Source organism: Ursus americanus, chromosome 16, assembly GCF_024610735.1.
Source record: "Ursus americanus isolate L20-20 chromosome 16, mUrsAme1.1.p, whole genome shotgun sequence".
Lineage (NCBI taxonomy): Eukaryota > Metazoa > Chordata > Mammalia > Carnivora > Ursidae > Ursus > Ursus americanus.
In genome coordinates, this window is record NC_142142.1 from 19,514,930 (window position 1) to 19,531,455 (window position 16,526).

The window sequence follows — 16,526 nt, forward strand, 5'->3', positions numbered from 1 at the left end:
TAGTCCTTGTTCTTAAAAAAGCTTGATAGGGACAACAGATGTAGATGGATGACATATGGGGATGAGTCTCTTAGAAAGTTTTGGGTGGGGGAAATGCTGTACCTGGCCAAACATGGAACTTACCGGACTCTAGAATCCTTTGATTCGTGATGTCCCAGCATTGCAGTGGATGATAGATCTGGGGACATGGAAACAACAGTTTTAAATTAAGTTCCAGCAGTTCCTCATCTTGAGTAAACGTAAGTAGAAGGGGGGCAAAGACCAAATTTATGTACTTGTCCTGTTTCTTTTCTACACAGGTATGCTTCCTACTAATTAAGCAACACAATGGATAACACAGCGAAAGTAAATAAAAAGGATATTCAAGATGGGCCACACAAAGAAGTCAAATTGCCTACCAGTGAAGCACTTCTAGACTACCAGTAAGTTTAGACTATGGAATCCGAATGTTCCCATATGTAAATGGAAATCATTGTTGAGATTCACATATTTCCAAATGGAACGTGATGCACTCAAAAGCTGTCAAGAGAGCTAGACTGGAGGTAGATTGGAAGCATAATTGCACTCTTGTGCTATGTGCGTATTTTTTTAAAGTTTTTGAAACGTTAACTATAACATATTCCACAGCGTAGCAATGAAACAGCACTCATAAATGTGGTTTTGGCTCCCTCTCTCCCTCCACTGTATTATTGGTCACTCTCCCACATACTTTATATGCCGTCTGTATGTAACAGCTGGCTGACTTACCTCTTAAAATACCACATAGAATAGTTTGTATACATTTATAGAAGAGTAAAAGATTTTTCATTTCTAGACATTCCAGTGAGCATTATCTCTGGGGGCTACAGATCAAATCCGAATGATGCAATTATTTTTAATAAAAATATTTCCTAGTGTCTCACTCCCAGGAGCTGGAGACAAAACTAGAAGTAATACCTATTCAATGTTTATGTTTTATCAAATTCATAGACAGTAAATCCCTGGAGAGATTTTGAAGCTCCTTTTTTGGCACAGGGTAAGTGTTTTAATGTGCAATTCTTAGGGAGTAGATGAATTCATTTCAGTCCTTTCCACATAAGAATGTACTTCATAACCCTCAACAAAGTCAGTTTAGAAGGAACATACCTCCATGTAATAAAGGCCAGATATAAAAACTGCACAGCTAATATCATACTCAGTGGTGAAAATCTGAGAGCTTTTCCCCTAAGTTCAGGAACAAGACAAGGATGTCCACTCTCACCACTTTTATTCCACATAGTCTTAGCCACAGCAGTCAGACAAGAAAAGGAAATAAAAGACATCCATATGGGTAAGGAAGAAGTAAAATTTTCACTATTTGCAGATGACATGACACTATATAGAAAACCCTAAAGACTCCACCAAAAACCTACTAGAAATGATAAATCAAGAAAGTCACAGGATACAAAATCAATATACACAAATCTGCTGCATTTCTATACACTAATAATAAAGTAGCAGAAAGAGAAATTAAGAAAACAATCCCATTTACAATTTCACCAAAAAGAATAAGATAGCTGGGCGTAAACTTAACCAAGGAGGTAAGAGACCTGTACTCAGAAAACTATAAAACATTGATGAAAGAAATTGTAGGTGACACAAACAAATGCTCATGGATTAGAAGAACAAATATTGTTAAAATGTCCATACTATCTAAAGCAATCTACACATTTAATGCAATCCCTATCAAAATACTAATAGCATTTTTCACAGAACTAGAATAAATAATCCTAAAATTTGCATGGAACCACAAAATACCCCAAATAGCCAAAGCAATATCACAATCCCAGATTTCAAGATATACTACAAAGCGGTAGTAAGCAAAACAATATGGTATTGGCACAAAAACAGACGCATAGATCAACAGAACAGAATAGAGTGCCCAGAAATAAACCCACGTTTATATGGTGAACCAATTTTCGACAAAGGAGACAAGAATATCCAATGGAAAAAAGCAGTCTCTTCAGTAAATGGTGTTGAGAAAACTGCTCAGCCACATGCAAAAGAATGAAACTGGGCCACTTTCTCACATCATACACAAAAATAAACTCAAGATGGATTAAGGACTTAAATGTGAGACCTGAAACCATAAAAATCCTAGAAAAGAGCACAGATGGTAATTTTTCTGACATCAGCAATAGCAACATTTTTCTGGATATGTCTCCTGAACCAAAGGAAACAGAAGCAAAAATAAACTATCAGGACTACATCAAAATAAAACACTCTGCACAACAAAAGAAACAACGAACAAAACTAAAAGGTAACCTACTAAATGGGAGAAGATATTCACAAATGACATATCCAATAAGGAGTTAGTATCCAAAATATATAAAGAACTGATACAACTCAGCACACACACACACACATACACACACATCCAATTAAAAATTGGCAGGAGACATGAGCAGACATTTCTCCAAAGAAGACATCCAGATAGCCAACAGACATGAAAAGATGCTCAGTATCACTCATCATCAGGAAAATGCAGATCAAAACTACAATGAGGTATCACCTTACACCTGTCGGAATGGCTAACATCAAAAATACAAGAGACAATAAGTGTTGATGAGGATGTGAAGAAAAAGGAATCTCGCCAACTGTTGGTAGGAATTCAAACTTATCTAGCCACGGTGGAAAACAGTATGGTGGTTCCCACCTTACAATTCAGTAATTGCACTACCCCCAAAATATAAAAACACTAATTCAAAGGGTTACATGCACCCCTATGTTTATTGCAGCATTATTTACAGCAGCCAAACTATGGAAGCAGCCCAGGTATCCGTCAATAGATGAATGGATAGGGGCGCCTGGGTGGCACAGCGGTTAAGCGTCTGCCTTCGGCTCAGGGCGTGATCCCGGCGTTATGGGATCAAGCCCCACGTCAGTCTCCTCCGCTATGAGCCTGCTTTTTCCTCTCCCACTCCCCCTGCTTGTGTTCCCTCTCTCGCTGGCTGTCTCTATCTCTGTCTAATAAATAAATAAAATCTTTAAAAAAAATAGATGAATGGATAAAGAAGAATGGATAATATATATATATATTTCATTATATATAATATATATAATTGTATATTTATAAAATTATAAAATATATATAGTATATATTTTACTATGTAATATATAATTATGTATAGTACATAATTTATATATGATTATATATTTATTAAGTTATATAATAATATATACACGTTATTATTACTATATTTCATTATTATATAAATATAATAATACAATATATAAATAATTTAATGAAATATTATTCAGCCACAAAAATAATGAAATTTTAGCATTTGCAACAACATGGATGGAGCTACAGAGTATAATGCTAAGTGAAGTCAGTCAGAGAAAGACAAATAATACCATATGATTTCACTCATATGTGTAATTTAAGAAACGAAACAAATGAACAAAGAAAAAAAGAGACAAGCCAAAAACAGACTCTTAACTACAGAGAACGAGCTGATGGTTGCCAGAGGGGAGGTGGGTTGGGGATGGGTGAAATAGGTGAAGGGGATCAAGAGGACACTTACCATGATGAGCACTGAGTAATGCATAGAACTGTTGAATCACTCTATTGTACACCTGAAACTAATATACCATTGTATGTTAACTATACTGGAATTAAAATTTTTAAAAAAAATTTTTTTAAGAAACATGTACTTCGTGCATTTACTGAGCAAATACTAGAATGTTTACCAAATCTGAGGCAAGCGGTGGAGGACAACAGCAAACAGACCACCCAGTTCCTGCCCTGGTGAGGCATGGGAGACAGACGTTAGATAATACTTAAAGCTTTTAAAAAAACTGCATAGAGTGAAGACACTATGAAAGAAAAGTATAGGGTCCTGTGTAACGGTTTAACTGAAGGACTTGATGTAGTCAGAGGGGTCAGGAAAAGCTTGTTTGAGGAAGTGACGTTGGAGCTGATCTCTGGCAGCGGAACAGGTGTTACGGAGATATTGGGTGGAGGAGAGAAAGCTTTATGGAAAGGACGCTGGGGTGAGGAACAGAGAGAAGACAGAGTGTGGGAGAGAGGGTAAGAGCAGACTGGCAGTATGGGCAAGGGTGAGTGAGATAAGCCTAGCCCTGTGAAGCATTTGGGATTTGGGACTGGGAAAGTATTCATTGGAGGGGAACAAGGCTGCAAGTGCAGAGCCCGTGATGCTGGTGACTATCCTGGGACGCTGGTCTTTAAGAGATTTGTTTTTAACAATATTCAGAGAAAATCCATCTCCTCCTCCTTGAGAAACTCTAAATCTATCTGTCTGTTCTTTTTAGAGGACAGAGAGTGAAAGGGTCAGAACACAAAGAGAGAAACACCCATGGGAAGGGACTTTGTTACAAAGTTCCCTTTTATTTTCTACTTGAGACATTAAGTTATAACCAGAAACCACTGCACTCATTTGTCAGTATAACCGACAACTTCCCTCATCACATCTTTGGAGAGGCAGACAAAAAGTCAGGCTCCATGAATACAGCCTGGTCTCTGATTTGCTCCTATGGTTTACATTGGTGACATCCAAATACAATTGTTTCTTTCTCTTCTAGGTCAGTCAGAGGCCAGTATTTCTGTTCTTTAACACAGGTTTACAAAGAGACAAACATTTAAAAATTCTCATGATCTAGTGCAAAATGTAAATTGAACAGCTCATGCTTTTGTTCTCTCCTTTGTTAAGACTAAATACATAATCTTGTGGACTGAAACAGTCAAGGCCTTAGTGTACCATGCTCTGCTAGTGACACTTGACTCATTCCATGTGTTCCCAGGTGACAGAATTTTGTCACATGACAAGTGGCCAAAACACCCCCCTCACTTTCTGAGAAAGGATTTCCAAGGATCCGCTGGCAGCATCTTATAATTCTCTTATACAATCTCATCTAACAAAGAGCTGGGAGCACATAGTAGGTAGTCAATGATTTCTGAACAACTAAATATTTTTTAAATCTATCCCCCAAAAATAAGGTCATGAACCTCTGTGGTTGTTTGTGAAGAGCTGAGACTGCCAATGCTAAATCTATAAAGTGATCATCATCTCTAGGTAACGGTGGTTTTAATTTTTCCCTTTATACTTGTTTTTTCCCCAGTTTTTTACAATGGGTATGAGTGTAGATATAGAAATAGGTGTGGATATGACTATAGTTTAAAAAATAGATAAAAGTATAATTTTTTCAAAAAATCCAGATTTAGGGGCACCTGGGTGGCACAGTCAGTTAAACATCTGTCTCTTGGTTTCAACTCAGATCATGATCTTGGGGTCATGAGATGGAGCCCCACGTTGGGCTCTGTGCTCAGCGCAGAGTCTGCTTGGGAATCTCTCCCTCTCCCTCCGCCCCTCCCACCCCATGCTCTCACTACCTCTCTCTCTCTCTCAAAAAAACAAACAAACAAAAAAATCCAGATTTATTTGTTTTCCTTCTCAGAATTTTCAATGAAATTGCCTGGAGGGAGAAAGTTGACACATTAGTAACATCTTAATGATACAGAGGGAAGGGGAAATGTACCTGTTATATTACTAACTATTTCATATCATGCTTTAAAATAGTGTGTCTCCTTTTCAAACCACTTTAATATGTATTATCTCATTGGTTTGTCATCCCACTGGCTTCAGTATTTAGTGTGACATATGCATACGATGGCATCTGAGGGAGATCTGAAAAGTAAAAAGTATATAGAGAACCATGAAGCTTGAATTCCCACAGTGGCTAGTAGTGTTGAGTTCTGAAGTTCGGTTTCATCTTCATGAAACCCACAGAGGTTGAAGTAAATTCCAAGGAAAGGCTCAGCTAACTTAGACCTGCAACTACCATGTGAGCTACAACTGTGGGAATGAAGCCACCAAAGCCTTTAGGGTGCCTCAGAATTGCCCCTGAGGCCTGCTGGTGCCACTTAGATCTTTCTAAACTGCTCGCAAGGAACGTGAGACAAAGCCCCAGAGGATTTGCTCCTAACAGCTCTGAGCGGAGGGGTGGTAGACTTAAGTGTACGGTTGCCAGATATAGCAAAAAAAATTATATGACACCAAATTAAATTTGAACTTCAAATAAATGAGAAATAACTTTTTTTAGTAGAAGTGTGTGCCATGCAGTATCTGGGGTTGGGGCTGGATTGGGTCTCCAGACCCACTTTGCATGCTCAGTCATTACCAAGAAAGCTCTCAGTGGAAGCCAGGAGTAAGTCTATTAACCAGACCACCCAAAGACTCGGTCTCAACCAAGGGACACCGTATACTGGAGATTCATTTGCCTGCTTCACCCATGCAGAGAATGAATTAGGTTACCATATTTATGATGGCAGAAATTGCACAATTTCATGCATTTGCATAGGCCTTTTTCAGATAATTCTCATTTACAATATTTTAAATTTTCTCCTTAAAAATGGGAGATAGAGAGGACACTCCTTCAGAATTTTTGCACACCTAAGCTTTACTTTTTTTTAAGATTTTATTTATCTGAAAGAGAGAGAGGGAGAGAAAGAACACAAGCAGGGGGAGTAGCAGAGGCAGAGGGAGAAGCAGACTCCCTGCTGAGCCGGGAGCGCAATGTGGGGCTTATCCCAGGACTCTGGGATCATGACCCAAGCCGAAGGCAGACACTTAACCAACTGAGCCACCCAGGCACACCCACACCTAAGCTTTAGGTGAGAAGTAAAAAGATGGTTTATACCTATTACTGTGTGGAAACCACCCCGTGTATAGTAGTCCCTTCCATTTACTATCCTTGTCATAGCCTATTATTTCCCCCATGACAATGGGTAAGTAATATGTTTGTGTGTTTACTTCTTTGTGGTCTAGTAAAATGCAAGCTCCTTGGGGGCAAGGGTCATGGAGGTCTTGTTCAACACCATCTCCATAATGCCATAAACAATACTAGGCACAGAGCAGCAGCTCATTAAATCTTGTATGTGCTGTATGTGTTGTCCTTGTGACTGCATGAAAGGGAACAATAAGCAATGTAAATTGCAGAATTTTGGAACTGAAACAGTATAGAGCTCATCCCCTTCAATGCTCTCACCTACAGAGGAGTAAGCCAAGGCCTTAGGTTGATAGTCCTTAGGCAGTTAGTGGAAGTCCAAGTTTCATAGTATCCAAAGAGAGCACTTTTGCCACTAAAGGAATTGCTTGGTTTTTTTTTATGCTGCATTTTCTCATCATTGGGAAAGAAGGAGCCTTATTTTTATCTCTACTGAATATACGATGTCACACATATAAATGGTATTTTGGAGGAAGGGCCAAGGATATAAGATTCAAATTCAACTGAAATTTACTAAGCACTTACGTTATGCGAGAAACATTCACATACAATTTCTTATTTTAATCCTTATAGGATTAGAGCTAGGTATTGTTATCACCACTGACAGCTTGGAAATTGATGCTCAGAGAAGTGACTTGCCTGAGATCATACAGGTGAGAAGTGACAGGGACAAGATAGCAAACAAGAGTTTCTCATTCTGTAACGACCTCGCTGCTCACTACACCACAGAGGTGCGGTATTTTTATTTTGTTTGTTTTAATTGAGGCAAGGTGTTTATGCAAACTATTTCCATTGTGTTACTTTGGTCTCAGATTTAAAGTTACAAGATTTGCTGGGTAATAGAGAGATAGAGATATACTTAGCACGTCAGATAGCTGTCAAATGGCCTATAGCAAAGTCTTCCTGCACTGTTCTCTCTCTCCTTTGTACCTGACAGATGCTCAACAAATTCTTACTGGGTATTAAAGAAATGTGTTTGTGTCAGGAAAGCTTTTATTATTTATAGAAGAGATGGCATTCTAACGAACTTGAACCAAAGTTATGCCTCATTTATCTTACTATTTCAAGAAGATATGCCTGCCCTTTTAAAGTCTTTGTTTTGTCATTTTTGTCTGAATTTTTTAGAATTCTAGAAAGCATGTTTTCTGTGTGCCCTTCCCTAGGTTCCCTTTAAGCTGAATAATTTATAGATAATTACAAAGTATAAAAATTATGACTGTGAAATACAAATGGGGATTGATTTAGGAAAAAACCTTGAAGTTATCTCTCCAATATATATTCTACTGAGTAAACTAAACTCAGAAACACACACACACACAAATCGCTTAAGAAGGTATCTTATCCCTAAATGGGTTTTTATAATATATTTAATACTTTATTTCAATCTAAATAGTTTAATTTTAAAATTTGTCTCATTAATTTTCCTTGATAAATAATTGTAACACATCTCTGTTTATTATCAGCTGTCAAATAAAGGAAAATGCAGTAGAACGATTTATGGCTCAAATAAGGAGACTTAGAGAAAAGAATCAGAAGTATCATGAAAGAGTGAGTATAACATTTAAAGTTTATCCAGGGGCGCCTGGGTAGCTCAGTGGGTTAAGCGTCTGCCTTTGGTTTACGTCATGAATCCCAGGGTCCTGAGATCGAGTCCTGCATCAGGCTCCTTGCTCAGCAGGGAGCCTGCTTCTCCCGCTCCCTCTGCTGCTCACCCTGCTTGTGCTCTCTCTCTGTCATATAAATAAATAAAATCTTTTTAAATTTTTCAAAAAATAAAACTTATATCTAGTTATTAAACATTTACACAAATGCTTTAAAAATTGTGAATTATGATGACACATCCCAGGAAATTATCTTCTTTAGTGCTTGGAATTGAGTAATTGACAATCTCAGTTTTAGGTACATTTAAGGCAAGAGGGCACTGCTGTTCCTATTATATTAATTACCATGTCAAAGGAAGTCAGCTTGAGCTGTGTTATTCAGATCATGATGATTCTGAATCTTGTGTTCAAAATTTTAAGGCTCTGAAACCACATTTATCTTTTAATTTCTTATTTAGCCAAGTGATAAAACATTGGTTCTCTGTTTTTTTTTATTTTAATTTTTTTTATTATGTTAGTCACCATACAGTACATCCCCGGTTTCCGATGTAAAGTTCGATGATTCATTAGTTGCGTATAACACCCAGTGCACCTAATACGTGCCCTCCTTACTACCCATCACCAGTCTATCCCATTCCCCCACCCCCCTCCCCTCTGAGGTCCTCAGTTTGTTTCTCATAGTCCATAATCTTTCATGCTTCATTCCCCCTTCTGATTACCCCCCCTTTCTTTATCCCTTTCTTCCCCTACCAATCATCCTAGTTCTTATGTTCCATAGATGAGAGAAATCATATGATAATTGTCTTTCTCTGCTTGACTTATTTCACTTAGCATTATCTCCTCCAGTGCCGTCCACGTTGCAGCAAATGTTGAGAACTCGTTCTTTCTGATAGCTGAGTAATATTCCATTGTATATATGGACCTCAACTTCTTAATCCAGTCATCTGTTGAAGGGCATCTCAGCTTCTTCCACGATTTAGCTATTGCGGACTATGCTGCTATGAACATTGGGGTGCATATGGCCCTTCTCTTCACTACGTCTGTATCTTTGGGGTAAATACCCAGTAGTGCAATGGCTGGGTCATAGGGTAGCTCAATTTTTAACTTTTTAAGGGACCTCCACACTGTTTTCCAGAGTGGCTGTACCAACTTGCATTCCCACCAACAATGTAGGCGGGATCCCCTTTCTCCACATCCTCTCAAACAATTGTTGTTTCTTGCCTTGTCTATTTTTGCCATTCTAACTGGCGTAAGGTGGTATCTTAGTGTGGTTTTGATTTGAATTTCCCTGATGGCTAATGATTTTCAACACTTTTTCATGTGTCTGTTAGCCATTTGTATGTCTTCATTGGAAAAGTGTTCATATCTTCTGCCCATTTTTTGATTTGTTTATTTGTTTCTTGTGTATTGAGTTTGAGAAGTTTTTTGTAGATCTTGGATACAAATCTTTTATCTGTAGCGTCATTTGCAAATATATTCTCCCATTCCATGGGCTGCCTCTTAGTTTTTTTGACTGTTTCCTTGGCTGTGCAGAAGCTTTTTATCTTGATGAAGTCCCACAAGTTCATTTTATCTTTTGTTTCTCTTGCCGTTGGAGATGTGTCATGAAAAAGGTTGCTTTGGCCGATGTCATAGAGGTTGCTGCCTATGTTCTCCTCTAGGATTTTGATGGATTCCTGTCTCACATCGAGGTCTTTCATCCATTTGGAGTTTATTTTTGTGTATGGTGTGAGAGAGTGGTCAAGTTTCATTCTTTTGCATGTAGCTGTCCAATTTTCCCAGCACCATTTATTGAAGAGACTGTCTTTTTCCCACCGGATGTTTTTTCCTGCTTTATCAAATATTAGTTGCCCAAAGAGCCGAAGGTCCATTTCTGGGCTCTCTATTCTGTTCCATTGGTCTATGTGTCTGTTTTTGTGCCAGTACCATGCCGTCTTTGTGATCACAGCTTTGTAGTACAGCTCGAAATCCGGCATTGTGATGCCCCCAGCTTTGTTTTTCCTTTTCAACAGTTCCTTGGCGATTCGGGGCCTTTTCTGTTTCCATACAAATTTAAGGGCTATTTGTTCCAGTTCTTTGAAAAATGTCATCGGTATTTTGATTGGAATAGCATTGAAAGTGTAAATTGCTCTGGGTAGCATGGACATTTTAACTATGTTAATTCTTCCGATCCATGAGCATGGAATATTTTTCCATCTTTTTATGTCTTCCTCAATGTCTTTCAAGAGTGCTTTATAGTTTCTAGAATATAGGTCCTTTACGTCTCTGGTTAAGTTAATTCCAAGGTAACGTATGGTTTTTGGTGCAGTTGTAAATGGGATGGATTCTCTAATTTCTCTTTCTTCAGTCTCATTATTCGTGTATAGAAATGCAACTGATTTCTGAGCATTGATTTTGTAACCCGCCACATTACTGAATTGCTCTATAACTTCTAATAGTTTGACAGTGGATTCTTTTGGGTTTTCCGTATAGAGTATCATGTCATCTGCGAAGAGAGACATTTTGACTTCTTTGCCAATTTGGATACTTTTTATCCCTTTTTGTTGTCTGATTGTTGTTGCAAGTACTTCTAGTACTGTGTTGAATAATAGTGGCGAGAGTGGGCGTCCTTGTCGTGTTCCTGATCTTAAGGGAAAGGCTTCCAGCTTTTCCACATTGAGAATGATATTTGCTGTAGGCTTTTCATAGATGGCTTTTATGAAATTGAGAAATGTACCCTCTATTCCTACACTCTGAAGGGTTTTAATCAGGAAAGGATGCTGTATTTTGTCAAATGCTTTTTCTGCATCAATTGAGAGGATCATATGGTTCTGAGTCTTTTCTTGTTGATATGATATATCATGCTGATCGATTTGCGAATGTTGAACCACGCTTGCATCCCAGGTATGAATCCCACTTTGTCATGATGGATAATCCTTTTAATGTACTGTTGGATTCTATTAGCCAGGATCTTGTTGAGGATTTTGGCATCCATATTCATTAGGGAAATCGGTCTGTAATTCTCCTTTTTGATGGGGTCTTTGCCTGGTTTGGGGATCAAGGTAATATTGGCCTCATAGAATGAGTTTGGTAGCTTTCCTTCTGTTTCTATTTTTTGAAATAGCTTTAGGAGAATAGGTATTATTTCTTCTTTGAATGTTTGGTAGAATTCCCCAGGAAAACCATCCGGGCCTGGAGTTTTGTTGTTTGGAAGGTTGTTTATCACTGACTCAATCTATTTCTAATTAACTGGCCTGTTTAAAAAATCAATTTCTTCCTGTTTCAGTCTTGGTAGTTTATAGGTTTCCAGGAAGGCCTCCATCTCTTCCAGATTACTCAATTTATTGGCATATAGCTGTTGATAATAGTTTCTAATAATCCTTCCAATTTCATTGGTGTTGGTCGTGACCTCTCCTTTTTCATTCATAATTTTATTAATTTGGGTCCTTTCTCTATTCTTTTGGATAAGTCTTGCCAGCAGTTTGTCAATTTTATTGATTCTCTCGAAGAACAAGCTTCTAGTTCTGTTGATCTGCTCTACTGTGCTCCTGGTTTCTAATTCATTGATCTCTGCTCTAATCTTGATCAACTGCTTTCTTGTGCATGGATTAGGCCTGTCCCTCTGTTGCTGTTCCAGCTTCTTGAGGTGAGAATATAAAAACTGCATTTTAGATTTTTCTATTCTTTTGAGTGAGGCTTGGATGGCTATGTATTTCCCCCTTAGGACTGCCTTTGCAGTGTCCCATAGGTTTTGGACCATTGTGTTTTCATTCTCGTTGGTCTCCATAAATTGTTTAATTTAATTTTTGATTTCCTGGTTTATCGAGTCATTCCTGAGCAGGATGGTTCTTAGTCTCCAAGTGTTTGAGTTTCTTCCAAATTTTTCCTTGTGGTTGAGTTCCAATTTCAGAGCGTTGTGGTCTGAGAATATGCAGGGAATAATTTCAGTCTTTTGATATTGGTTGAGACCTGTTTTGTGTCCCAGAACATGGTCTATTCTTGAGAATGTTCCATGGGCATTAGAATAGAATGAGTATTCTTTGGTTCTGGGGTGTAGTGTTCTATATATATCTATGAGGTCCAAATCATCGAGTATGGCATTCAAAGCTCTTGTTCCTATGTTGGTTTTCTGCTCCGGTGCTCTGTCTATTGCTGATAGTGGAGTGTTGAGGTCCCCTACTATTAATGTATTTTTATCTATATTCTCTTTATTCTGGTTAAGAGTTGGCTTGTGTATCTCGCTGCTCCCCTGTTGTGGGCATAGATATTTATAATTGTCATATCCACTTGTTGGGTACATCCTTTAAGAATAATATAGTGCCCTTCTGTGTCTCTAACTATAGTCTTTAGTTTAAAATCCAATCTGTCTGATATGAGAATTGCTACCCCAGCTTTCTTTTGAGGTCCATTGGTGTGAAAGATGGTATTCCATCCCTTTACTTTCAGTCTGAATGTATCTTTGGTTTCAAAATGAGTCTCTTGTAGACAGCAAATGGATGGGTCATGTCTTTTTATCCAATCTGCAACCCTGTGGCATTTTATGGGAGCAATTAGGCCTTTTACGTTTAGACGGATTATTGAGAGATGTGATTTTAATGATGCCATGTTGCCAGTAAAGTTTTTGTTTCTATAGATTGTGACTTTCTGTTCTGTATCACTCTTGGGGCCTTTATACTTTTATAGAACCCCCCCTTAATATCTCCTGTAGGGCTGGTTTTGTGGTTACGAAATTGGTCAATGACTGGCGATTCTGGAAGGTCTTTATTTCTCCACCCATTCTGAATGACAGCCTTGCTGGATAGAGGATCCTTGGCTGCATGTTTTTCTCTGAAAGAGCTTTAGAAATGCCCCCCAACCCTTTCTCTCATTCCAGGTCTGTGTAGACAGGTCTGACGTAATTCTGATACCTTTGTCTTGGTACGTGAGAAATTCCTTTGCCCTGGCCGCTTTCAATACTGTATCCTTGGATCTAATATTTGCGAATTATACTATGACGTGACATGGTGTAGGTTTGTCATGGTTGAGCTTGGGAGGGGTCCTCTCTGCCTCTTGGACACAAATGTTTGTTCCCTTGCTAGATTAGGGAAGTTTTCAGCTACAATTTGTTCAAATATCTCTTCTAGACCTCTGTTTTTCTCCACCCCCTCGGGGCTGCTGATGATTCTGACATTGGAACGTTTTATTGAGTCAGTAATCTCCCGTAACCTACATTCCTGAGCGTGGATTTTTTTCAGTCCAGCTTCTATTTTAGTTTTCTCTTCTACTAACCCATCCTCCAATTTGCTGATACGTTCTTCTGCCTCATTCACCCTGGCCATCAGAGCCTCTAGTTTTGACTGCATTTGGCTCATAGAATTTTTAATTTCTGCCAAATTCGCTCTCATTTCCACCCTTAGAGCTTCTATATTCTCATTAACCTTTTCGTTAATACTTTTTTCAATTCTACTCATCATTTTGACCATTGTTACTCTGAATTCCATTTCCGATAATTTGGTTATATCCATATCCATTAGTTCTGTGGCAGAGGCCACAGACTCATTGTCTTTTCTTTGCTGGGGGGGACTTCTCCTTCTCGTCATTCTGATGAGGAGAGGTTGCGGGGTTGTCCAGAGCCCAAATTATTGAACGGGACCCAGGCCGTGCTCCCTTGTTTTATAGGGATCTTAGGGATGTGGGCTTCTTGATTTTTCAACCTGCCTTCTGGGGGAGGGGCCTGCCGCGAGGATATTTAGGCAACCCTGTTTGGGTTGAGTCTCCATGTCCCCTGCGAGGGGGGATGGGGATGGGCACACTGTAAGCCGGTATTTCCAAGCTTTTGTTCTCTGGTGGCTTTCCCTGGTGGTTTGCTGTGCCTCTTCTGAGAGTCAGAGCAGCAGTGGCCGAATCTCAGCCTCTGTCTCAGAACAGAGGGATTGCGGACCATTCTCCACTGATGTTCTGGCCACTTTAACTCGTTACTGTTGGTGCTGCTCAACCCTGCAGCGTCCCAGGATGTGCGCCCCACACCCGGTGTCCCAGCCCTCACTTCCAGGGCCGGCGCCTCTCTGTCCTTTGTGTTTCTAACACCGCCAGCCGTGCTCCGAAGCTCTGGCCCTCAGTCTGGTGGCATGCGTTCCTGGAGCTCACGGTCTCAGTCTGGTTCCAGTGAGCACACCCGAGCTCCGTTTCAGTCTGGTGGCGCACGTTCCTGGCTCACGGTCCCAGTCTGCTCTCTCGCAGTTGCTGTCCTCGAGTCCACCCACTCCCCCATGCAGGTGGCTACCCCTTCCCGGCGCCCGAACGCAGCGGCTCCCTCCCCCTTCCGTTTATCTTCCGATATCTGTGCGGGGTTTCATGGCTCCCCACTTCGTACCTCAATACTCAGCGCTGGAGCTGTTCATTTGTAGAGATCCAGATGCATCTTCCTGCATCTTAGGCTGATTCCGTGGTTGTTCAGGCTGGTCTGGTACCTATCCAGCTCGACTCAGGGGACTGGCTGAAAAAGGGGTCCCCTACTCCTCCGCCATCTTAACTCCTCCTCTAGAGGGTATTATTTTAAGCAGTGATTGCGGCACTATGCATTAAGCACATTGTTCAAGCAGCAGTGGGAGGATGGGGTTGGATAACCTTTCAGTCTTAAGAGATTATGACTGGCATCTTTCGCACAGCGTGTACGTGTGCTCCCGTGTTTTGGTTCTCTGTTTTTAATTTCTGTATCTTTTTGCTTTTAGATTTTCAGAGGGTGCATATGTAAATGCTATTTGAAAAATACAATCTCAACTGTTATAGTGGCTCATTTAATGTTTAAGACGATATATTGTTTTTATAAAATCAGATTAAAATGAATATCGAGCCATGCTGTATATGACTATCGTGACTAAAGACTGGCAGAAATACAGTTTGGAAGCAGTAAGTGATGATTAGCACAACTTATCCCTTAGGGTGTCTCATAAATGAGGAAATACTGAGACTATTCCCTATTAAAGCATTTATATCGACTCTAAAACTTCCACAGTTAACTGTTTAATTTGGCTTTTGTCTAAAATGACTATATATACAAGTTTTAATGGAGTCCAGGGTCAGAGACCTGAGTTTGCACCCTGACTGTTCAACTTACTGCTGGTACCATTTTGGCCCAAATGGGTAGGAGTCTCGGTTTCTCTCCTATAACCGGAGATTCCCGTCTTCCAAATAGGGCTAATTTGGCCATTCATTCAGCAACATTTATTGGGCCAGGCATGCCATGGTGGTGATTTAACTGTGACCCTGACATTGTCATGATTCCGCAGGATCAGTCACTAAAGTCTGTTTACCAGACTCAAACAGAAACTCAGGTCTGTGGATGAGAATGGGAAGGGGAACTTTGGTCAGGTGTTGGGATCAGTTTCACATGATGAGATCCACTGCATGTAAGGGGAGTGAACTGTCATCAAGGGACTAATGCACATCCCCCGGTGGTCACACTGGGCCTCTTGGGTCAGTCTTGGACTTCCATTTGGTTGCGGAAAGGACAACAGATCAGGACTGAGGAATTATTTTCCCACAGCCCCTGATTTGCAGCCAGAGACAAAATTCTTATTTTCAGGAGGATTCACCCAAGAATGGGATAGGCCTATGTCTCCTTTTGGGGTCATCATTGGACCCAGAAGTGAAGAGCATGGAGGGAGGCTTTTGCTCCAACTGTATGTATCTGTTTCTTTCCATTTATGCTGCTACTGCCCCGATTTAAGCCACCACCACCTCTTACCCATCCTTCTTCAATTCAGTACATTTTCCAAGGTGCAACCCTTCAAATACTATAAACCTTCCAGTGCTTAAAACCCTACAGTGGCTTCCTATTGTACAGAAAATTAAATCCATGCTCTTCACTAAAGTCTTTGAGGCCCTACAAAGCCTGACCTCTGCTCACCTCTCCAACCTTATCTCCCTTTGCTCCACCCTTTGTTTACCACTGCTTCTTCTAAATTTTGGAAAACCCAGTCTCGCTCCTTCTTGTGCCTTTATGCAGGCTGTTCCATCTTACGGGAATGCTCTTCTCTTGGCTAGCTCCTTTTCATTCCCCCAAACTAAGCTGGAATGCTGCACACAAATGGTATTATTAAACTGAAAACTCTGTTATTAAATTGAAAGCTTTTTAGGCAGCAGCAGTCAAATCTTACTTACCTTTGTTTTTCTGGAAGGGTCCAGCATGCGTAGGTGTTC

The 16,526-nt window shown here is 39.9% G+C and overlaps 1 protein-coding gene across 2 annotated transcripts in view; it reads left to right on the plus strand.

Annotated features, from left to right (window-relative positions):
- CCDC83 (coiled-coil domain containing 83) overlaps window positions 1-16,526 on the plus strand; it is a 50,362-nt gene that overhangs the window by 5,695 nt on the left and 28,141 nt on the right. Inside the window, exons 2-3 of one of the 2 annotated variants that reach the window (XM_045815589.2) lie at window positions 300-422; window positions 8,229-8,313. In XM_045815589.2, the coding sequence (XP_045671545.2) occupies window positions 328-422; window positions 8,229-8,313 (180 nt within the window). In that variant the 5' untranslated portion in view covers window positions 300-327. Of the gene's footprint in view, window positions 1-299; window positions 423-6,464; window positions 7,419-8,228; window positions 8,314-16,526 lie in introns of those variants that run through there. The other variant, XM_045815590.2, reaches the window with a different exon arrangement.